Source organism: Vitis vinifera, chromosome 13 (assembly GCF_030704535.1).
Source record: "Vitis vinifera cultivar Pinot Noir 40024 chromosome 13, ASM3070453v1".
Taxonomy (NCBI): Eukaryota; Viridiplantae; Streptophyta; class Magnoliopsida; order Vitales; family Vitaceae; genus Vitis; species Vitis vinifera.
This window is the reverse complement of record NC_081817.1, coordinates 26,671,578-26,693,577: the sequence shown is the minus strand read 5'-3', so window position 1 is coordinate 26,693,577 and position 22,000 is coordinate 26,671,578. Positions and strand designations below refer to the sequence as shown.

Sequence of the window (22,000 nt, the reverse complement as noted above, 5' to 3'; positions counted from 1 at the left end):
CATGCAAGAAACCACTCTTATAAGACTTCAATTTAAACCATATATCATATCTGAAAGACAACCTCAACAACCTAGGTTTACAAAGGCAAACTTCATTTCTTGTTCTACTGATTTCTTCTCTCTTTCTTAGATGGAGGACCCAATTCCAACTTCTGGTTTTAGGCTGTAGCTGTCACTAAGACATATACCTAATTTCATGATAAAGAGCTATAGACTCTTAAAATAAGTTGTTAATATCATTCTAGAACGGGTTTGGATTGGCTTAAGGAAATTAACTAGGAAAATTCGAAACCAAACATCATCTAGACTTGGTGCCTAGAAAGACATAACAAGGACGACTCAGAAACCACACCAAGTCTTGTGTATACGTTGTCTTCATGAGTCATACTCTTACTTTTCTAGGCAGGTATGGACAAAAAATGGAAGAAAAATTCTCCCAAATTAGTCTATAAGACTATACCTTACATGGCAACTCTTTGCTGTGAAAGATGATGGGTTGCTTTCACATTGAAACCTCCATGCCGTGATCAATACACAGCCCTTATAGATATTAAACCATGTTTTTAACTAAACTTATCCATGTATGCTTCTGAAGTAGATGGGGAATCTGAAAAAGGTCAGAGAAAGTGATGGGCAACGACCAAGTGTAGAGAAATTTCTAAATTTCCATCTAACATCTTTGGAAGCACTCTCCCTCTCTCTCTATATAATAAGAACCCGTAGTTTCTACTCACCTACTCAACCATGTGGATTTGTTTCAAAGGTTTGACTCACTAAAAATTATAAGTCAAGGGTTTCAAAAGGCAATGAGCTTATGGGGCATCCAAGGGAAACTGAGCAATCCTATTGGGTATTCACATTCTAGAAGTAAGACTAATGAGATATACTGTTTCATTTGAACGAGTCCAGCGGTTTTTAGTACTTTTGCTTGGAAGGAGCATAAGAGTGTTCAGAATTTTTGGTAAGGGTGGGAAATGATTTTTGGCATCTATAGTCTACATTGTTGTGTTGTGTATGGAAGTGCAACCTAAACACGTCTCCCAAAGAAGGTGCACAAGAAATGAACAGATGAACATGGATGGAAAAGAATCTGTGCACTGGAGTCAATAAAATACAGAACCTTTAAATAAACAAAGAACCTTCATAAGAACATTCGGAAACAGATTTAAGGCAGAGCCAAATATGGGGCAGTTCTATGACACGATATTGAAGCAGTAAGTCATTTTATAAAACTTAATGTAATTCTACATCATTGATTATTGATACAAAAATTGATGGTACTGTAGGACTATTGACAATTGACCATGCTGGTATTAGGACACATTGTGATCCCACACTATACAACAATTTTCATTATTTTCACTAACTTAACAAGTTGAGGTAGAGTATAAAATTATTACGAAAAATGTAGCTGACAAAATGACCCCTCCTTAAATCAAGAAGGATTCAACTGCCAGTTAATTTCTAAGTGATCGCAAACAAGCGACCCCTTGACTCTATTAAGAGCTGCTTCCCTGTGTTGCAACAATAGAAGTGAGTCATTGTCCACCTGCCTCACTGTATCATTCCTTTTGCGGGGCAATTTTCTTGAGAAACTTTTCCATTTTGATTCAAACTGGCAAGCTACAGATAGATCATGATAAAGGAAAAGGAATTAGTTGCTTAGCTACAAATAAATTATGATTCAAATATGAATACTTTTTGAAGTTGAGGTAGATCTTGAAAAAGCTAATAACTTTCTTTTCTCATTACACTTAAGTTCATATCTTTAATCTTTTCCAGTTAAGAAAAATTTATTAAAAGTGGCCAATGCAAGTATGTGTACACAACTGAATCTTTTACAGTTAGTTCACAACCTCAGCTGGTAACTCTTCCAAGGCATTGTGTTATTCCTCCATTTAAGGAATCAGTCTACCTGGCTATAAACTTGGTGGATCAATTCTCCGTGCAATTGGATGCAGCCACAAGATCCAACCAGCTTACCAGTAACAGATACATCACTGATAGAAACTAATGAACTGTTTAGCTCAGTGGTATGAGGTGTTCCCGTTTGACATTAATGTAAGAGGTCATAAATTATATCCAGTTCCTTGTTCAGGAAAGTAGGCATATTTGGGTGTCATCCGGTTACATGATTATTCTTTTTATATGGACCAGACAAGAAAGAAAAAAATTATAAAGAAAGAGATGTACATCAATATGATCGTTAGACAATGAGAGAAGCCTATGTCAATAATATTCTATGGATATTCAGCTAACATGGGATTTATCGAATCATTTGAATGGTCTTGTAATGTAAGTTTGCGATGCCAAGGAGATGACTTCATCTGATGAAATATCCAATGGTTAGTGGACTCGTGATCAACAGTAAGAGATATGGGCTCTATATACATTCTTTGTGCATTCTAATACTGATAATTATTTCCGGTTCATGATCATCTGTGAAGCTTTCAGCTGCGATAATGGACCAATGACACAACAGTCAAGTGGCCTGGTGGGTAGTTCAAATTTTCTTATAGTAAGATAATGATACTGCTGAAAAGAGTTTTGATAACAATAAGGACAAAAACACTAAATTGAGTTCCATAATCATCCTGTATATCAGCACCCTGAAACAAGAAAGTACTAGAAACACGAGAAGTGCAATGTTCTTTTCAAATCCTAGCATAAGTGAATGCATAAGGTTTGAGAAAGTTATCCACTTGATAACTTATGATGACCTTTCCAGTTTTGGACAGTGAATGCAAAATTAGTTACCATCTTGAAGCAAGAAAAGAATAGCCCATAGTACTCTATAGTTTCGATTAGACAAAATACCTTCACTTTTGTCCTTAAATCCTTGAATGATGCATGCACAAACCCATGGCCTTCCTGTGCGGGAGGCTTTTGCACCACCTTTAAGTTCACCATTATGCTGTTTCAAACTGCACAAGAACTGTCAGATTTTTAGCAAATGTAATTTCAAGGCTATACTAATTCACCATTTAATAAAAAGAACAAGCCAAAATTTTCTAGTCTGTAAGGCACCCAACAAAGTAGAAGTATAAAACTAAAACCAAAACGAACAAGAGTAACACATGAGCTACAAGTTACAATGGAGAGTAAGCATGTTAATAACATTAAAGGGAATACCGATCAATTAAACCAGAACCGAAAATTTCACAGGCATGCTCTACAGAGATCAGGTTTGGCTCCTCCCTTTTCATGCTTTAACCGACTCATCTTTGAATAAACAATATTCTTTTCCTTGCTAAAAATTGGTTTAAATGACTCAAGCTATAACCGAAAATTGTATATTTCCCTAATCTTTATCCAAAATGTTTCATGTTTTGCTGTAACTCTTCCTATTTTTCTAAATGATATTGGTATTCAATCAACAGTTCATATCTTCAAAACCTTCATATGATAGCTGACTTCATTCCATTCCTTATTCACAACTGAATTGGATTCAAGTGATATACCTCTGTTAAAATTTAGGTTTGTTCTTGCATTTCATTCGACAAATCCGCGTTGAAACAAACATAATATTGATAAATTTCCAATCATTCTTGCATCAACATCAAATAAAACAGGTGGGCACCTCATGAGCTAATTACCCAGAAATCAAACAACAAAACTGAATCATTCAATTAAATTCAAGAAAAAATTTCACCCATTTAGCTGAAAAATCAAAATTGCTTCGATCTGCCCCTAAAACAAGAAAGGGCATTGGCATATTGCGAACACATACCGGCGAGAGAAATTGGTGGTGACGCCGACGTAGGTTTTGATGGGGGTGTTGGTGGAAAGAATGAGATATACCAACCATGAAAAACTCGATCTTGATCTTGATGAAGACGGTGATGACTTTGATGGATCAGGGTTAGGGTTAGGGTTAGAGCATTTGATTGATCGAAATATCTTTGATATCCTCACCATAATTTGGGACTGGTGGTGGGTGGAGGCTTCTCCCCTGCATTGGACGATTTTGGAATACCAACGTTTTCGGACATGAAAATATTTTAAAATTCCATTTTAATTTGTGTTTCAGTTATTTCGGTTAATCGAGAGAAGATTGGGAATCATATTGTCGTTTTCACACGTATTAAAGTGAAAATTTTTAAAATTTTGAAAAATCACTATACTCCATTTGATTTAATGAAACACTTTTGATTTTAAAAAAATGTTTTTTTAGTAATTGGTAAAATTTAAAAAACATTTTTAAAAATCTAAAACACAATTTTTAGTATTAGAAAATCATTTATGGTATTTTTTTAGAGAAACACGTTATAAATGATTTTTTAAAAAACACCTTTAAAAAAATATTTTTATTAAAAATATTATTTGAATATGCTTTTAATAGAAGTGTTTTTATCGAAAGTGTTTTCTTCTATAACACTTTTGCTAAAAGTGATTCTATTTTTTATATTAATGAATTACTAAAAAGGATATTCATTACAAAAAAATAAAATATTATAATAAATAAAAGACTTTTATTAATAAAAATATATAAACATTTATACTGTTAAAAAAAAACTAAAAAAGTTATGATTATAAAAATAAAAATAATGTAGAATACATGAAAATTTAGAAATTGATGTCATTAAGGTAATAGCATGACAAACTTATAACAATTTTCGATGAGATTGTACAAAATTTCAAAATTATTTCCTGCATATTAGTTCTTTAATTGTTATGGAGAAATTTTCATAAATAATTGAAGAGAGTGAAAGGAAAAGAAGGGTAGTGAAAAACGAAAGACGGGTAGCGGAAACACTTTGGATATTAAAAAGGTAAAATGAAACATTCCTAGCTTTTTTTCAACAAAAGCTAAGGGAGATAAGACATAGAAGCTAACAAATGGGAAGACAACTCACATGTTTTGAAATTGCTAGGACCATGGTTTGTTGATTGAGATTTATGAAGGCTGCTATAAAAGTGAGTATTTATAAGCACAACACATTACATCATGGTCACTCGCTCTTCCCCTCTTTCACCTTGTTTTGAAGGTTGAATAGAACAGGGCTAGCCTGTGAAGGCAGACAAAACTGGGCTAGCCCATCAAGCCCAGTCCATCGGAGGTCAGAGATCATGGGCTGCCAGGCCCATGAGGTAGGTCTAGGCCCTGCCCACTGCACATGGACCGGGCCGACCCAGATGACATTTTTAAATATCTGCATTATGCCTGCAAGTCTACCAATACCAAAACTAAACCACTATATGAAAAATGTTAGAGATAAAGCAGGAAAAGTAATCACCAGAGGTGAACATATAAGCTTGGAAAGATCTTTATTACAAGAGAATAAATCAGTACAAACAAAAACACAATCTTAAGTCCAATCCCATAAACCCCTATGAACCCTCTGCCAAGACCTTAAAGAACAGATTTGATAGTCGCATCTCTATATAATTATACAAGTATGCTTCTTCATTCCTATAGTTCAACTGACCGGCTTGTTCGAAGAGCCAGCTATCTTTCTTCATGGCTTCCTGAACACGAAAAGATGTCAACCTCTCAGTAGATATTCTTTGTTGTATACTTCTAAATAAGAGATTAAGCATCAAGGAACAATGTCATACCTAATTCTGGAAACTAACACTGCTGCCTAATCCCCAATTTATCCTTGCCACGATATTGATACACTACACTGCATAGTTTGCATAGAATGAGAATATGTCAGGTATCTCTTGACCCAAGCATCCATTGATTCTACAAACAATGGCATCTAGAAAAGCAAAACTATGTGCCCAAATAGGTCTTAGATTTGCAACAAAAATGGAGTGAATCACCAGAACAATATTCAAGATTTGACAAAGTTGGCCACAAGGTAGTCATTTGAAAATGGTATCAAGAAAAAAAGGAGAGGTTTCAGAAAGAGAATTGAGCAGTGCATACCTCCAGCAGCTTTAATATAAGGGCCATTAATCTTGATATATGGAACATGTTGTATCTTGTGCCAATCGTCCCCTTCCTCCTTGATTATTTCCAAGTGAGGACAGCCCCATATCGATAGAAATTGAAGGGCTGTGAGTCTCACCATTGAATCTGGCAGATGCAGTAGATTTTCGCAATACCAAAGCTCCAGCTCTTGGAGTGAAACAAGGTTTCCCAGCCACTCAGGAAGGGTATCCAATTTGGAACAACTTGAAATGGATAGAATCTGGAGGCCTGTAAGGTGCTGCATAGTCTCTGGCAAGCCCATTAGATTCTCACAATTTGAGAGTGAAAGATTTTGAAGGGACTTGAGATCTCCAATCCCTGCTTCTGGCAGAGATTCTAGACTGTGGCACCCATGTATTGACAAAGATATGAGAGACTTGAGGCTTCCAGACTCCAGAAAAGATTCTAGCTTGTCACAATTACTAATTGTCAATTTTTGAAGGGAACAAAGACCTTCAAGCTCACCTGAGAGAGATCTGAGCTTTGGACAGTCTTTGATTTCAAGAGACAAAAGATGCATTTTATTTCTTAGCAATCCAACGGGTAAAGCTACTAGCTCTAAAAAGCCACTGATGATGAGGTTGGAAAGAGAAGTGCTCACCATTGCCATCCTTAATAACTGGATGTTGCAATCATTCAGCTCCAGAGATTCCACAGACGGAAGATTTGGGAAGTCCGTCATATTTGGGCAATCAACAATTGTCAATTTCTTCAGGTTGGAAAACAGATATCTTTCTTCCATTTCTGACCACCCCAATAAAGATGGCATATTTTTGAGTGTGAGATGTTTCAATGATGCATAATCAACAACCCCATCATTTGTGCGGGAGTCATCAGAGATGTACCTTGTGGCATCCATTCCATCTATTGAGAGAACCTCAAGAACACTTAGCTTCTCTAATGGAGGAAGTTGGACACACCTTTGACATCTGATTAGTGAGAGTTCAGTGAGGTTTGAGAGAGATGAATTCATCAGCCAACATGGGAAATTTGCACCCATATAATTCTCAACATGCAGCTTCTTTAAATCAGAGCTTGGTTGGAGGCCTTCAATGACAAGCTCAACATGTTCTCTTACATTCGCTTCATCAACATGCTCCCATAAAAGTTTCAGTGAACGAAGGTTTCTCTTCTCCTTCAGATTTGCAGCTCTGGCACATCTTTTATTCATCACATTTTCAAGGTTCTTAATCATTAATTCTCCATGCAGGTCCAGGCCCTGCAACTCAGCAATGCTAGAAGCAGTTCCCCTACCAACTATGAAAATTGGTAATGTTTGAAGGGAGCTGAGTTTTCCAATCCCATTTGGCAGCTTGACCAATGATCTACATGCATAAATATTTAGATGTCTGAGGAAGATCAACTTTCTCAAATCTTTCGGTAGCATCTCCAGAAGGTCACAATGCTTGAGTATCAATGTCTGCAGATACAAAAGACCACAAATAGAGCTTGGTAACTTTTTGATGCGAGCACCTGAGAGATTGAGGTACCTTAAATGTTTCAATGCCCCAATTGACTTAGATAGCTTCTTAGCCCGTGTGCTGCTTATGTCTAAAGCACGCAAGGATTTGAAACTTGAGATGAAATTATGAGATACTTTGGGAATCTTTTGCCACCCAACTAATAGAAGGAAAGAGCGGACTTTCCCAGCATTCAGTAAGGACTTTGGAATTACAAATTCCCTCTCTTTACAGACCATTGATATGTGCCGTGTGGCTGCAGGAATACTTACTTGCCTACCAACCTCTACTGCTGAGCAATCTGAACCTGAAACAGATCTTGCAAGATCATGAAAAAGATGATGCATTCCACATTTCACTATGTTACCATCACTGTCCTTGGTGACATTCTCAAAGAAAGACCTCCATAGTAACTCATTGAAGTACTCGTTCCCAACTTCTTCTGGTGCCTTTCTTCCAGATGATGGAAGGAATCCTTCAGCCATCCACAGCTGGACCAAGTTCTCCTTCTCTATGCAGTAGTCCTTGGGAAAAATGGAGCAGTATGCAAAGCATTGTTTCAGATGTGATGGTAGATCATCATAACTGAGTCTCAATACTTGTAGAATTCCATTTTCTCCTCCAAGTAGGTTCCATATTTCACTATCTTTTACATCTACCCACTCACTTTTCTCTCTTTTGAAGCACATCAAGCTTCCAAGAGTCTTTGCTGCAAGAGGTACACCCCTGCATTTCTTCACAATATCGTTTCCGATTGCAACTATTGAAGCTTCTTTTGGTACCCCAAGCTTGAAAGCTCGCTGCTCAAACAAAGACCAACAATCATCTTCTGGCAAGCCCTTTAAATAGTAAGGGGAAATGGTACCCATTATCAGTGCAACCTTTTCACTACGAGTTGTAACCAAGATTTTGCTACCTTCAGAACCATGTCTCACTGAATTCTTCAATCTCTCCCATTTGTCATGATCATCGCTCCATACATCATCCAAAACTAGTAAGAACCTCTTCCCCATGACCAATTCTCGAATGCGCTGCTGAATCACTTCCATCTCTTGAAGATGACATGTATTCCCAGTGGCAGATTCCAAAATTGCTCTCATAATCCGCTTCACATCAAAATCTTCAGAGACACAAACCCAGATTCTTTGCTGGAAATGCTTGTCCGCCCGTTTGTCGTTGTAGGCCAGTTTTGCGAGAGTTGTCTTCCCTAGCCCTCCTATACCAACTATTGGAATGACTGAAACATCCCCATGGCTATTATCTGTCAGTAGCTTAATTATTTCCTCTCTATCTCTGTCTCTTCCACAAACATCAGATTCAAGCAAGAAAGAATCCGACTGCAGTCTCCCAGATGACTGATAGGTCTGATTAACATTTGAATTTTTCAAATGAAATTTGGACCTCTCATTTGCAATTGAATTTAACCTCTCCCCTATCTGCTTTAACCTGCATTTCATTTTGTAATGGAAAATGAACGGATTTGACCGTGAAAAGAAGTTGCATACCATATTAATCATGCAATCCTTGAACTTCATGTTATCATCAGCCCCTACTTCATACTCTAGAGCTTCCATCATGTACTCGTCCAGCAAGTCATCTGCATCATAAGCGGCATCCTTAAGCTTCATCAACCAATTTTTCACCGTCTTATTCCTTAATTGTTGGTCTTCTGCCTCTTCAAGCACATCTTGAATCGTCAATAATATGCTCCGAAGCTGGCTCATCTCCTTCTCAGTGCCTCCCAGCATTCTGTACTCCAGGATTTGCGAAGACATCTTTTCGAATATTACTTCTACTAGTGCAGATAGAACTGCTTCGGCCATGGCTGCTTACAGGAAGAGAAACTCTGGTTCAATTGTACAGAAAGATCTTGTGTAGGCCAAGTTTTCTTAATTAGCAGTTAGAAAAAATTTAACTTATGGGACCCAGATAGCCCGTCTCGTTTGTAACCACAAACGCAGAGCTGGCCGACAAGGTCAATCTCTGCAGATGATTTCTTACTGAAAGGTCCTTAAAATCTCTCTTTCCAGGAAAGTGTTCACATGAAGAAAAATGGTGAGGTTCACCAGTAGGTTTCCTCAGTGACTTCCAGTAAAGTCCCATGAAACTGCTCTCCCACATGAGTGACTACGACAACTTAAATAGAAATCGTTCCAAACAATTTCTCAACAAACTCACAACCAGGAATTTAATAATGCTGCATCTAAATCACACGCCATGGTCTTCCAAAGCTTCAGGTTCAGGGCAAAAACGCGTCTACCCAATAGTCAGAATAATTCAATTACTGACGATGTATGACTCGAACACCATCCTGGTTACTTCTGCTTGAATATCATTGATCAGGACTAGAATGGATCAAATAAAACTGGAAAACAAACTCAAGGTCAAAACCATGATATGGAACCAGAAAATCCAATTTCAGGTAGCATTGTCTTTGAATTGAGCCTCCAGAAAGAAAAAGGAAAATCCATGAACCAGTAGAAGAATGATAAATCCTTCAAATCTTAAAATCTCATTAGACAAGTCAATAAACACAAGCAAGAAGTCAGCGAGCAATTAGAGGATCCTCAACTCTTAGGAAAATTTCTTGTGGATAATATCAAAAAAAAAAAAAAAAAAAAAAAAAAACAAAGATCCACAAAGAGACAAGTCAATGGCCTAAACAGTAGTCAATTAAGACACAAAATTATTAAAAAGAAAAAAGAAAAAAGCATTATATGCCTGATGAAGAAATTTTAGAGGCAAAAAGGTATACAGAACAATCCTAGAGAGAGAGAGAAAAAAACAACCTGTTAGATAGTTTGGCAAGAGCTTGCAACTGCATCCAAACACAGGATGCATACTTAAAATTTTATCATAAGAAGAAATAGGCTCACTAAGAAGAAAGCTAAAGAAACACTGCTCAGCGTAGTTCAACTGGAGCTCTTCATGGCTTGTGAGTTATTTAAGTTGTAACATTTTCCACGCGAAGCTAATGGAACAAGTTTCAATTGAGTTAATGATCAGTGGTCTGTCAAGCTTTATCAGTAGTTACTTTAACAAGCTCATGATCTTTTTATCTGGCATTCATATATCAAAAGCAACCTTTTGTAGTGTTGATTGATACTCAAGCTGAACGGAAAGAAAATTACAATCTTTTTCATAAATCACCAGGAAGAAGGAAGACTGTCAGATAGAATGTTTAATGGCACTGTACAATATGCATGTACTTACATGAATGGATGTGTGCATGTACATCATACTAGAGATTAACATTGATTAGCATAAAATTTCTCTAAAATAGTTTAGCTATGCCGACTGCAGTGGAAGATTTAGACTAGTATTCTCATAAATAAAATTTCTACTTACATTTATAAATAAATTGTGTTAAAGAATGAAAATATCAGCAATCATGGATATATCAATACTTTGATTTTATAAATATATCAGAGATATATCGACGAATATTTTGATACAAAATATTAATGAATTTAAAATTGATCAAAACTTATGAAAATATTGAGAAAAACTCTAAAAATAATATAATAAACAATAATGACATTTAAAAGTTGTTTTATGAAAAAATTAATATATGTATGATACAATCAACCATGTATGTAACGATTGTTTATTGATTCTTCCAAAAATACTTCTAGAGAAAAAATTTCTATTAAAAACACTTCGTATATAATAATTGCTTATTGATTCTTCCAAAAATACTTTTAGAGAAAAAATTTATATAAAAAACATTTTGAATAGAAACATTGTCGAACGCCCTCTTAAAGGTAAAATTGGTAACTTAACATAGTATTAGACCCTCGTTTTACATGATGTTAGGCGCTTGAACCTCATAGTAGACCCAACAGAAGGTTGCCTGTGCAGTGGTACCTCGAATCAGCTTAATATATATTGTTGGCCATCACTAATAACTAGATTAACAGTAACGTTTTTCAACTTTCAATGGTAAGAAGCATGCAAATCAAAGCCAAAATCAAGAGGAAAGAACCAAAATCAAAGTGGAAGTTGAAATTGCAAAGCAGCAGAACTCGAGTTTTAAAAGCATATGTAGAACAAAAAAGACCAAGGATCACCGGAACACAAAGTTGTCGCTTCAAATATTCAACTGGCCGGTAACAAGAAGCCACATGAGAAATGGGCACAGAACATTATTGATCAAATTGCGAAGGCACCACATATTTACAAATTCCCGGCTCTTGCTTTCTCTGGGTATATGAAATCTAATACAACAAGGACATCAAATTACTAATTGCTATGTCGCCCCCAAGTCAAAGACAAGCTGCGTACAAGATGGTTGATGTAGTTTGGATTTGGAATTTATTGAGTGAATGCAAATACATTAATTTGACATTTTAAGTTTGCAACACTATGGACTTGCATATTGATTTACTTTCTATGATACAAAAATAATCAAATGATATTATACATTTCAGGATTTACATAATGTCTGGAACAAAGGTTAGGGAGGCTATGTTATCGAGAATTGATTTCTAAAGCTTCAAAACGGGATTTGACATAAGAGCGTATCCTATTCCAAAGTGAAAACCTGGATCCATAGAAATGCACCCTCACTGATTTTTTTGATCCTTCTCTAACAAATTCCAAGTCCTTTGTGGTGCCATACTGAATATTTTCTGGGTCGTCAAGCAGAGGTAAGGTAACAGACCCCTTGGATTCTAGGTTTCCGATCCACCCACGCAGTAAATAATTCACAACCTGAATAACAAAGAGAGCTAGCGTGTCTTGAGTACCAACAGCAGTGAGCAAAGAAGGCATATAAAAATAAATGGTTAACAGCATTTGCAGGACATCCTAAACCAATTAAAACCCTGGCAACATGTGCATGAAAATATGAATCCAGACACCTTGTCCTTTGGGATTATTCTATTCTATTCACATTCTTTGACATTCTTCTTTCCTTCTTACAAAATGGCAAAGATTCTAGTTAATGCAACAAATAATTTGTTAATGATCTAGGTGAGGTTTGAAACATTTTTTGAACATTTCTTTCTTAATAAAGTCGTTGATAGAAACATCCCAAAAGACCTACTTAGTTTATCAGAGAGGTGATTGGACAATAACAGTGTGGAGCATGCCAAGACACTTCTCTGCTGTTTTCTTCTCATAAATCAGGCTGAAATTTGACTGGTGAGACTCAACTAGATCACCAACCATTTTCACAAGAATGGTTATTGTTTCTCATATCCCTTTCATTACCTTCATCCACCACAAGGTCCACAAGGGCCATGAGGGAAAGAAAAATGATAAGGAAAGAGAAGGCAAGAGAATATGAAGGAAAATAAGAAAAAAAGCCTAAAACTTAATGTTACCTACTTTTCCTATCATGATTACACACTTTTATTTTTATATAGAGAATGAAAAATGCAAAAATCTATAAGCTCATAAATTTCTGTTTATATTTCATTTTCCTTTGATTTTTCATGACAAACCAAATATGAGAATTTGAGTTTCCTTCTCATTTTTTTCCCTTCCCAACTACTTTCCAAGATCCAAAGGGAGCCTTTAAGATATTAAAGAGTTCTTGTTGCACTTTATGCTGCAATGAAATGCATGTAACTGCCATATGATAAAATGTAACTCACAAAAGCCCTAATGTTTTAGTGTTGGATGTGAAAAAATAAGCAATATACACTTGTCATGCAAATCAGCACTATCTCTTACCATGGATTTAATTTCCTGAGTATTTTTTTTCCATGTTATTCAAAATTGTTGTGTACCCTACTACACCTGATACTTTATGATGCATAACAAGAAAACTCAAAAATCAATACTTTGACACAATGCATAATTCTAAAATTAAGAAAAATAGAAGTTTGAAACTTCACAAGTTATGAATATGATTTTTTCCATAGAAACCTGTGACAGTAAGAACAATGAAAATGCACTTCCAAACAGGAGAGACGGCACGTACCTCAGGAACTTCATCATGAGGGCAGTGACCAGCTGGGCTGATCTCATAATATGGAGCCTCAAGCAATTGCCGCTTCACCTGAAGACCCCAGACAGGCCTCACCCAGGGATCTTCTTTCCCATACATCAGACAGATGGGCACATTGCTCATTTGACACCTTTAGATTCAAACAAACTCAAGTCCTCAACTTGGGGGATATTTATGGAATATCTCTAGAAGTATGAGCTTTTCTGCTACTTACCTAGACAAAGCTTCACTGAAAGATAGTTGTCCCTGAGGAGCAAACATTATTGAGGCAAATGATGCAGCAGCTGCTGGATGTTGTGTTGTCTCAAGTATACGGGAAAACACTTTGTCAACTTTTGTTGAATGATCTGCATAAACCTGCTTAAGTACCTCTCCAATGCTTCTAGGGTCACTAATTTTCTGCCAACTGAAATTATAACAAAAAGGCTATGTTAATTCAGAAAGGTTTATTAAACAACCATGGTTCTAGAGAGGGAAATTACTGCAGTTTCTTGCTCAGGAAAATAAATGCTGAATGAAGCACCCAAATAGGCAATTAAATAATTAAATGGGTGGAATGTAATCCTTCATGGTAAAAAAAAAAGTGAATTTCACAAACGGGGCTGCATAGATATCCTATGGCTATTTGATGATAAATGTGAAACCTACACAAATTCTGTGAGCTTTCTCACAAAAGCAGGAAGAGGAAATGTTCCAGCCCATGGAAATATCCTAGCTAGACTTGGAGATCTTGAAGGATTAGGGAGAAATCCCCAAAATGGTGTTGCATTGAGCAATGTAACACCCTTAACCAATTGTGGGTTGCAAGCTGCAAAGTAGAGTGCAACAAATCCTCCTAGTGAATTCCCCACAATATAAACTGGTTCACCAATAACCTGCAAACAGAAAACAGGAATTTTTAGTCAGCATTTTTCATGATAACTTGGTGCATTAATTTATTTAATCATTGCAATAATCATCAGAAATCCCAGATATCCCCTCCATCTGGGTGTATGTTAGCTATCTGGTATTTGCATCAGCTTGATGTTTCTGGACGGGGACAACTTGCTTTTTGCATACAAGCAAACTCAAGGTTACGAAAGAGTGGGATCCCCCTTTTGGAGTGACATAAGATGGATGGAAGTCCAACATCCTGCATAGCTGATTACCTACACTGGTTGGGCCTAATATGTGGAGCTACCTCTACGTCCCATTATCTTAGGCTTTTGGGTTTGTATGTGGTTCCGCATCATTTGGTATTAGAGTTGGGTTTGGCCCGACTCACCTTGCCCTTGCTAAAATGGGCATTAGCAATTGAGTGGGGGGTGTCTAATGTAGGACGGATGGAAATCCAATGTCCCACATCTGTTGATTACCAACATTGGTTGGGCCTTATATGTGGAGCTACCTCTACCTCCCATTAGCTTAGGCTTTTGGGAGTATATGTGGTCCCGCGTCATGAAACCCTACACTTAATTTTGATTGTTGTTCTTTGGATAACCTAAGGCATATGGAGATTGATGGATTGTTCATAGAGAGGGGATCCTTCACTCAAAAGGCTTGGAATAGACATCCTCACTGGAGTCAGTATATGATACATAAATTCACCAAATTGTTGAGCTTTCTAGAAGCTTTGGGTGCTCCTTTGTATGGAAAACTAGGTTGGCCAACTAGGAAGTGATTGTTTGGCTAAGTTTTGAGATGCCTTGTTGGAGTTTGAAGAGACTTCCTCTCCCCAAGCTTCTTTGTGCTTTCTTTGTTGGGTTTGTTTGGAGGTGGTTGCAGCATTTCAAGGCCTTTTTCTTCTGTAGTTTGCTTCAAGGATATCTTATCCTTGGATTACTTTTATTCTCGCGCCCCCACCTCCTCCCCCAAAAAAAACACTTATTTCCTATCAAAAAGAATTCTGTGAAGAAGTAAGAGAAAAAGGAAAATTGTCTACCATGCATCACCACATAAGCTGCAATCGCAAAACAAGTAGATTTACCTGTTCTATGAAATAGCGAACTTGGTCCTGCCATAAGTCAATAGAGTAAACCAGCTCATTTGCCCATGGTTCAGTTTCATCTCCAAAGCCCCAACTGAAATCATTTCTTTCTGAATCCAACTCTTTCTTGGATTGAGGAGCAGGATCTTCAAATGGCAATGACATGCCCTGCCCAAGGAAATCAACTGCCCACACTCTAAAATCACGGCCCAAATCCTTTAATTGCTTCTCATAATGGAAGGACCCAACTCCAAACCCAGGAAGAAAGAGCACTGGTGGGGAGTTTACATTTTCACACCCCGACTTTTCATAATGCACAGTGAGCTTGGGCTTCCACTCCCAAAAACAGCTACTTATCTGAGCACCAGAATCATCATTTGAGTCATCTGGCAAACCCGGGATCAAAATCTGAGTTATTAGGTCCCCCCGTTCTGAAATATCTCCTACCCCCTCCTTTCCATCAATTACATAACCATTATAGCTTTCACTCAAGGCCTTTGAATTTACATTTGCAGACCCTTTGAAAGCTGTTAAGGACCTAGAACCTTCATGTCGACCAAAGTTCTTTGTGCAAAAATCATCTAAATTAGAATATCCTGAAGAACCCAATTTAGAACCAATTCTAGCACATAAAATCCTATTGTTTCTAGAACCAGGCAGCTTTGCTTGACTTGAACCTGAGCTTTTATGAACTGAAGTCCCCCCTAAATTTACAAGTTTACAGCATGGTGCCGAGTGGCAGGAGAGAATTTCCATATCAGAAATCGTGTACTGCAACAGAAAGCCGCAAACAAATTATTTAGCAAAAATTCAACTTTCCCCAATTCTGACAGAAAATTTGAGGAAAAGCAGAGGGAACAATATTTCAAATCTAATGTTAATAATTCCATACCTTCCATGAAGTGAAAAAAAAAAAGAAGGGAAAATCGTGTTAACATGTGCATTGGTTAAAATAAATTGAAGGCTTTTGTGTCCCATATCCCAAGTAATAAATCAACACAAAATTCAAAATTTTAATTTCGTTCCTTCACTTCCCCAACAGTTTCTCAGCATCCAAACAGAAGTAACTACAACTAATGCCCAACAGTTAAGAAACTAAACGACCAAATACCAAATTTCCCCCCAACCACCCATCTACCAATTAACACTATCACACATCAACCTACATATCAATAAGTCTCATCAACAAATCAAACATCATAACTCAACATGCAATAAACTAAACAACCAAAATTGAATCAAAACCAATCTTCTCCACTCCAAAATCTCAGGAAAACAAATCCCACAAAAATTAAAATTGAAAAAAAGCAAACCCCACCTACTTCAGATCAAAGAAAACTGGTTTCTCCTTCACAGCACATAGATACATATATAAAGAGAGAGAGATATTTACCTTTAATTAGGAGCGGTAGGTGTCATTGGGGTCAAAATTTGATGACTTTGAGCTTCTTTCTCTGAAACTGAGAGGAGGGGTTACTTGGAAGTTTGTTCTTCCTCTCCAAGCCAGGAAAATTAGGGAACTTAAAATTAATTTTTTGATATTTTGGGAGCGGAAAAGACAGAAGGGACTCTGTTCTGGACAGGTGGGTCACTGGGTAATTGTCGGGTTTGGGAGCTTACCGTTAATTTGGCAGTTAGACAAAAATAGAAGAAAATTGTGTTTGATAATGATAATAACATTAACAAAACAAAATTAATTATTAATTATATTATTACAAATATTAACTAAGTAAAATATTTATTATTTTTATTTATATAATTTACATTCTTAATTATATCTTGTCTCTTTATATTTAAATCAACTTTGTTAAATTTGTCTCAAAATCTAATTATTTTATTTATTAATAATTTATAACAAATATTATGAAAGATTACGGGGTTGAAAGAGCTAAGCTGTATTCTATCATATAAAGAATACAACAAACTTTTGAAAAATTCAATCTAACTAAATATGATTTTAATAAATAGAATTATTATAAAATCCATAAAAATAAAATTTTAAATTATTTAAATGTATTTTTTAGTTTCAAATTGTAACTAGATATGTATATTTATATTTGTTTGTGTCATTTTTTAAGTTTTAGGTTTTATTTGGTAATTATTTTTAAAAATAATTCTAAAAAATATAGATTTTTTTACGTTTTCATATATTTTTTAAAATAGTTTTTTAAAACTTTTTTTTATCGTTTTGTAGAACAAAGTCTATTTGAAAATCTAAAATATTTTTAATTTATTTTTAATATTTTGAAATATGTTTTAAAAATAAATTTTATATTTAGAACTTTATTTTTTATTATTATACATATTTATATAATTATTTTTTAAAACAATTATAAAAAAATAAGTAAAAACAACTTAAATATGTTTTCTAAAAACATATTTTTTTTTTCAATAACATAAAATAATTTTCTAGTTGTCAAATATGTTATGCAATTTTTTTAAAAAACAAAAATCTGTTTTTTAAAACAGTTATCAAACTTCCTTTTTTTTTTTGTCCATTTTTAAGCTCAAATTTTCAAAAAAAATTTAAAAATTATTTTAAAAAAATTAAAATAGAAAAAGTGTAAACAAATTAGGCTTAAATTTTGAAAAATTAAAATAAAATTTTTATTTTTATTTTAAATTAAAATAGAAAAAAAGTATAAACAAACTGACTCAAATTTTCATGCATCCACTTAAGTACTACTAATTTTTGTAGTTGCATTTGGTTTTTTCGATATTTAGAAAAGGACGATGAATATGTGGCACACTGACATGTTCCCGTCAAGCCCATGGTGACAATCTGTAGTCACCCCTCATCAATTATTGGCCATTGCCATCCTCCTCCATATTTTTCACGTTTGCCGTCCAAATGTGGCATACTTGCATTGGCCCATTGCAGAGAAAGTTGGGGGAAGAGTGATTCTTCAACACGCAAAGGTATCTATCTGCCTTGCCCAGTTGCACACTGAACAATGAATCCTTTTGGAATATATGGGAAATGATACCTTTGGAAGAAAACTGTCATTTTTGGGAGATATTATCTTGCTCAGATTAGGTTTATAGCTGGGTTGTAGCTTCTGGGCACTCAACAAAGGAAAAAAAATGAGGTAGAGGGTTTGTGTTTCCAAATGATATATGACCTCTGTTCTAGGGGTTCTGCATTTGATCTCTTCAGAAATGAGGGCTTTGAACTGCCACTTCGGTTGGACCATTGTTTGTTTGTTTCTAACATGCCCAAGTGATGCAAATGATTTGGAAAGACAAATTGGTGGAAAAATTTTCATTCAGAGAGATAAGGCTGAAAAGGAATCTGAATTATGTGTCATGTTTTCATTGGTCTACTTTCTTCTGCAAGAGGATATAATGTATGTTTCTGGGTTGAGATTTTAGTAGGGTCAGCAGCATATATCATGTCAAAATATTGTGTGAATGGCTGAATGTCTTGATCTTGAGTTTTGTATATTATATATAGATTTTACAAGGATGCTATACATGGAAAGCAAATAAAAGCAAATAAATTCCCGCATGATTCTAGTCTTATACATGTAAACTATAATCTGTCAAATAATATATGCTAACTGTACAGAATAATAAATGGAGAAATAAGGAAAGAAGCGTGAGCTAAAATAAAGAAAGAAGAAGTATGGACAGCAAGTTGTCCTTTAACATATCATACAACTATTGTAACTTCAATTGAAGAAAGACTGAAATTAGGAAATAATAAATCAGATAGTTGATCTTGTAAAATTTAGAAGAATGATTGGAAATTTGTGGTATTTGACTTAATACAAGACCAAAAATTGTATTTGGAGTTACACTTGTAAATAGATTTATAGAGTCTTTAAATTTCTCTCACTTGGAAGGAGTTAGGTGTATCTTACTATATATCAAAAGTATGCCAAGTAATGGTACTTTTTATGCATATGCCGATAAAAATGAGTTTAATAGTGATTGGATAGGTGATTTAGAGAAGTGAAAAGTACCTTATGTTATATATTTAATCTTGGTTCTCTTTTGGTCATCAAAGAAATAATGTCAACAACCAAAATAAAAAATATTACAACTATTAATAAAGTTACTCAAACAATGTGGTTTTGTTGAATGCGATCTAATTTGAAGCATTTTATAATAATAATTCATTAATCTCATTGATGAAAGAAGTAAACACATTGACACCAAATTTTACTAGATTCATGAATTAGTGAAAAATAAAAGAAATCATACTCGAATTTTGTTTTATGAAACTAAGTCATAGACATGCATTTTACGATGTCAATCAAAGTGAAAACATTACTCAAGTAGAAGAAATCGATGAATATGATAAATTTTGAATAACTTGGTTTAAGGAAGGTAATATAGGAATCTTAATTAAACTAGAACAATAATTTCCTAGTATATTTTTTTTTTCTTTTTTTCTCTCCCCTTTATTTTTCTTTTCTTTCCATCTATCACCTCATATTATTTGAACGGCTAGTGGGATCCGTAGTCAACGAGGTTTATGTAAAGGCCCATTGCGGGTGGATGTATTGGATCATGAATCTCACCCATTCAAACCCTCTTAGCTGTAATCCGATTTTTAAAATGAGTCTCAATCAAGGCATCCATGTTCTGATGCTCCTCAGGTTTCAAAATACTTAATGGTAAACGTTTCTTGATCAAATCACCCACCTTCTGATGCTCTCTGCACCGGTTGATGGGTTCAAGAGCATCAAATCCCAAATTCAATGTACTAAGAGCAGAAAAATATCAATGGGTATGCCCATGTGACAAAAGCGCGAGTTTTCCAAGTGGGAAGGTCTTCATGCTGCGGAGTGCGGACCCATCTCTCTGGCTTTTGCTCATTGGGCTTTCCTAAGCTCCTGGTTCCATTTTTTCTGTTTCTCATCTTATCCAAAGAAAAAATGTTTGTGGGTGAGGTATTTCTGTCTTCCTTCTTTGAGGTGGTGCTGGACAAGCTGGTGGCTACCCCGCTGTTGGAGTATGCGCGCCGGCAGAAGGTTGAGTCAACACTGGAAGACTGGAGGAAGACTTTGTTGCATCTCCAAGCAGTGGTGAATGATGCAGAGCAGAAGCAGATCAAGGATACAGCAGTGAAGATGTGGCTGGATGATCTTAAAGCTTTGGCTTACGACATTGAAGACGTCCTGGATGAGTTTGATAGCGAAGCTAGGCGGCGAAGTTTGGTGGAAGGATCAGGTCAAACCAGCACCAGTAAGGTACGGAGGCTCATCCCAACTTTTCATTCTAGCGGTGTGAGGTCTAATGACAAGATTCGTAAAAAGATGAAGAAAATCAACCAGGAGTTGGATGCTGTCGTGAAAAGAAAATCTGACCTTCATCTAAGAGAGGGAGTTGGGGGAGTTTCAACTGTGAATGAAGAAAGGTTGACTACTTCTTCTGTAGATGAGTTTGAGGTTTATGGTAGGGAGGCCGATAAGGAGAAGATCATGCAGTCATTGCTATCAGATGAAGGACATGGTACGGGTCGTAAAGTTAGGGTGATTCCGATTGTTGGTATGGGTGGGGTTGGTAAAACAACCCTAGCTCAAATGATCTATAATGACGGGAGGGTGAAGGACGAATTCGATTTCAGAGTCTGGGTGTACGTGTCTGATCAATTTGATTTGGTTGGAATAACAAGAGCAATTTTAGAATCTGTCTCTGGACATTCATCTGATTCTAAAAACTTACCATTGCTAGAAGACAAGTTGCAGAAAGAACTGAATGGAAAAAGGTTTTTCCTTGTTTTGGATGATATGTGGAACCAGGACCCTATACGCTGGAGTGGCTTAGAAAAGACCCTCAGAGCAGGAGCACGAGGCAGTGTGGTAATGGTAACAACTCGCCATGAAGATGTTGCATCAATTATGCGCACGACTCCTTCTCATCATCTTAGTGAACTGTCAGATGAACATTGTTGGTTAGTCTTTGCAGATCTTGCCTTCGAAAACATAACTCCAGATGCCCGCCAAAACTTGGAACCTATTGGTAGGCAAATATTCAAGAAATGCAAAGGATTGCCTCTGGCAGCAAAGACGCTCGGAGGTCTACTGCGCTCTAAACACGACAAAAATGCTTGGAAGAATATGTTGAACAGCGAAATATGGGATTTACCAGCGGAACAAAGTAGCATTCTTCCAGTTCTACACTTGAGCTACCATTATCTCCCCTCAATACTGAAACAATGTTTTGCATATTGCTCCATTTTTCCTAAGGATCATGAATTTCAAAAGGAGGAGTTAATTTTGTTTTGGGTGGCACAAGGATTAGTGGGTGGCTTGAAAGGGGGGGAGATAATGGAAGAGGTGGGTGAAGCTTGTTTTCACAATCTGTTATCAAGGTCCTGTTAGAAACCACACTTCATACACAGGTTAGTCCATAAGAAAATAAAAGAAAACTGGAAAAAAAAACAGAGAATTAAGGAAGAAGATTAGACCGAGTCTTGTGAAAACCACAATCTCCTTAAAACAGATTCGCCTTCTCCACAGGTGCTTTGAGAATCGCAAGGCGTCTGTCTCCCAGGATAAAACGATCTTCGAATGGCAGCAACAGCACTCTGCAACCACTCCGGCGAACTGGAAATTGTTCAACTCTATCACGGACACGGAAGGAACTCTGACAATACTCCAAAGTTTTTTTCTTTTTTTTGTACTTATGAAAGAAAGTCTACCACTATTTATAGACTTCAAGGAGGGAAGAATACAGACAGGTTCAGA

General features: G+C 36.1%; 4 protein-coding genes across 11 annotated transcripts in view; 1 reads left to right on the top strand and 3 right to left on the bottom strand.

Annotated features, from left to right (window-relative positions):
- Positions 1–1,206: 1,206 nt before the first annotated feature.
- On the bottom strand, positions 1,207–4,035 carry LOC109121452 (structure-specific endonuclease subunit slx1). The gene is made up of 3 exons (XM_019223997.2): positions 3,731–4,035; positions 2,818–2,924; positions 1,207–1,623 (listed from the first exon to the last, which is right to left on the bottom strand). The coding sequence occupies exons 1-3, from the start codon at positions 3,916–3,918 to the stop codon at positions 1,436–1,438; spliced, it is 483 nt and encodes a 160-aa protein (XP_019079542.1). The 5' UTR covers positions 3,919–4,035; the 3' UTR covers positions 1,207–1,435.
- A 1,181-nt stretch (positions 4,036–5,216) lies between these two features.
- Positions 5,217–11,614, bottom strand: LOC100255136 (putative disease resistance protein RGA1). 2 transcript variants are annotated; one of them, XR_787326.3, is made up of 3 exons: positions 5,876–11,614; positions 5,560–5,627; positions 5,217–5,469 (listed from the first exon to the last, which is right to left on the bottom strand). XR_787326.3 is itself a non-coding variant. In XM_019223986.2 (2 exons), the coding sequence occupies exons 1-2, from the start codon at positions 9,201–9,203 to the stop codon at positions 5,623–5,625; spliced, it is 3,333 nt and encodes a 1,110-aa protein (XP_019079531.1). In that variant the 5' UTR covers positions 9,204–10,774; the 3' UTR covers positions 5,217–5,622. The 2 variants fall into 2 exon arrangements, 1 of the variants encoding a protein (XP_019079531.1); XM_019223986.2 differs by having other exon boundaries at positions 5,217–5,627; positions 5,876–10,774.
- Positions 11,615–11,680: 66 nt separating this feature from the next.
- LOC100265442 (pheophytinase, chloroplastic) lies at positions 11,681–16,869 on the bottom strand. 2 transcript variants are annotated; one of them, XM_002271131.5, is made up of 6 exons: positions 16,696–16,869; positions 15,303–16,073; positions 13,985–14,211; positions 13,551–13,742; positions 13,310–13,466; positions 11,681–12,093 (listed from the first exon to the last, which is right to left on the bottom strand). In XM_002271131.5, exons 2-6 carry the CDS (start codon positions 16,056–16,058, stop codon positions 11,851–11,853), a joined length of 1,575 nt encoding a protein of 524 aa, XP_002271167.1. In that variant the 5' UTR covers positions 16,059–16,073; positions 16,696–16,869; the 3' UTR covers positions 11,681–11,850. The 2 variants fall into 2 exon arrangements, with proteins under 2 accessions (XP_002271167.1, XP_010659218.1); XM_010660916.3 differs by having other exon boundaries at positions 16,621–16,705.
- Positions 16,870–19,871: 3,002 nt separating this feature from the next.
- The window catches only part of LOC100243138 (putative disease resistance RPP13-like protein 1), a 55,745-nt gene continuing 53,616 nt past the window's right edge, over positions 19,872–22,000 (top strand). For 4 of the 6 annotated variants that reach the window (XM_059741586.1, XM_059741585.1, XM_059741584.1 and 1 more), the window contains exon 1: positions 19,873–21,624. In XM_059741586.1, coding sequence (XP_059597569.1) covers positions 20,186–21,624 — 1,439 coding nt within the window. In that variant the 5' untranslated portion in view covers positions 19,873–20,185. Of the gene's footprint in view, positions 21,625–22,000 lie in introns of all 6 variants that reach the window. The other 2 variants (XM_059741587.1, XM_010660944.3) reach the window with 2 other exon arrangements.

What these genes read in the sequence shown, in the direction of transcription:
- LOC109121452 (XM_019223997.2), bottom strand. Translation starts at nt 3,918, where the DNA reads ATGGTGAGGATATCAAAGATATTTCGATCAATCAAATGCTCTAACCCT. An exon ending in ACCACCAATTTCTCTCGCCG is followed by an intron (nt 2,925 to 3,730) that starts GTATGTGTTCGC and finishes GTTCTTGTGCAG; the next exon opens with TTTGAAACAGCATAATGGTG. An exon ending in ATTTAAGGACAAAAGTGAAG is followed by an intron (nt 1,624 to 2,817) that starts GTATTTTGTCTA and finishes ATCTATCTGTAG; the next exon opens with CTTGCCAGTTTGAATCAAAA.
- LOC100255136 (XM_019223986.2), bottom strand. Translation starts at nt 9,203, where the DNA reads ATGGCCGAAGCAGTTCTATCTGCACTAGTAGAAGTAATATTCGAAAAG.
- LOC100265442 (XM_002271131.5), bottom strand. Translation starts at nt 16,058, where the DNA reads ATGGAAATTCTCTCCTGCCACTCGGCACCATGCTGTAAACTTGTAAAT. An exon ending in TTCGCTATTTCATAGAACAG is followed by an intron (nt 14,212 to 15,302) that starts GTAAATCTACTT and finishes TTCTGTTTGCAG; the next exon opens with GTTATTGGTGAACCAGTTTA. An exon ending in CTCATGATGAAGTTCCTGAG is followed by an intron (nt 12,094 to 13,309) that starts GTACGTGCCGTC and finishes TTTGTTATTCAG; the next exon opens with GTTGTGAATTATTTACTGCG.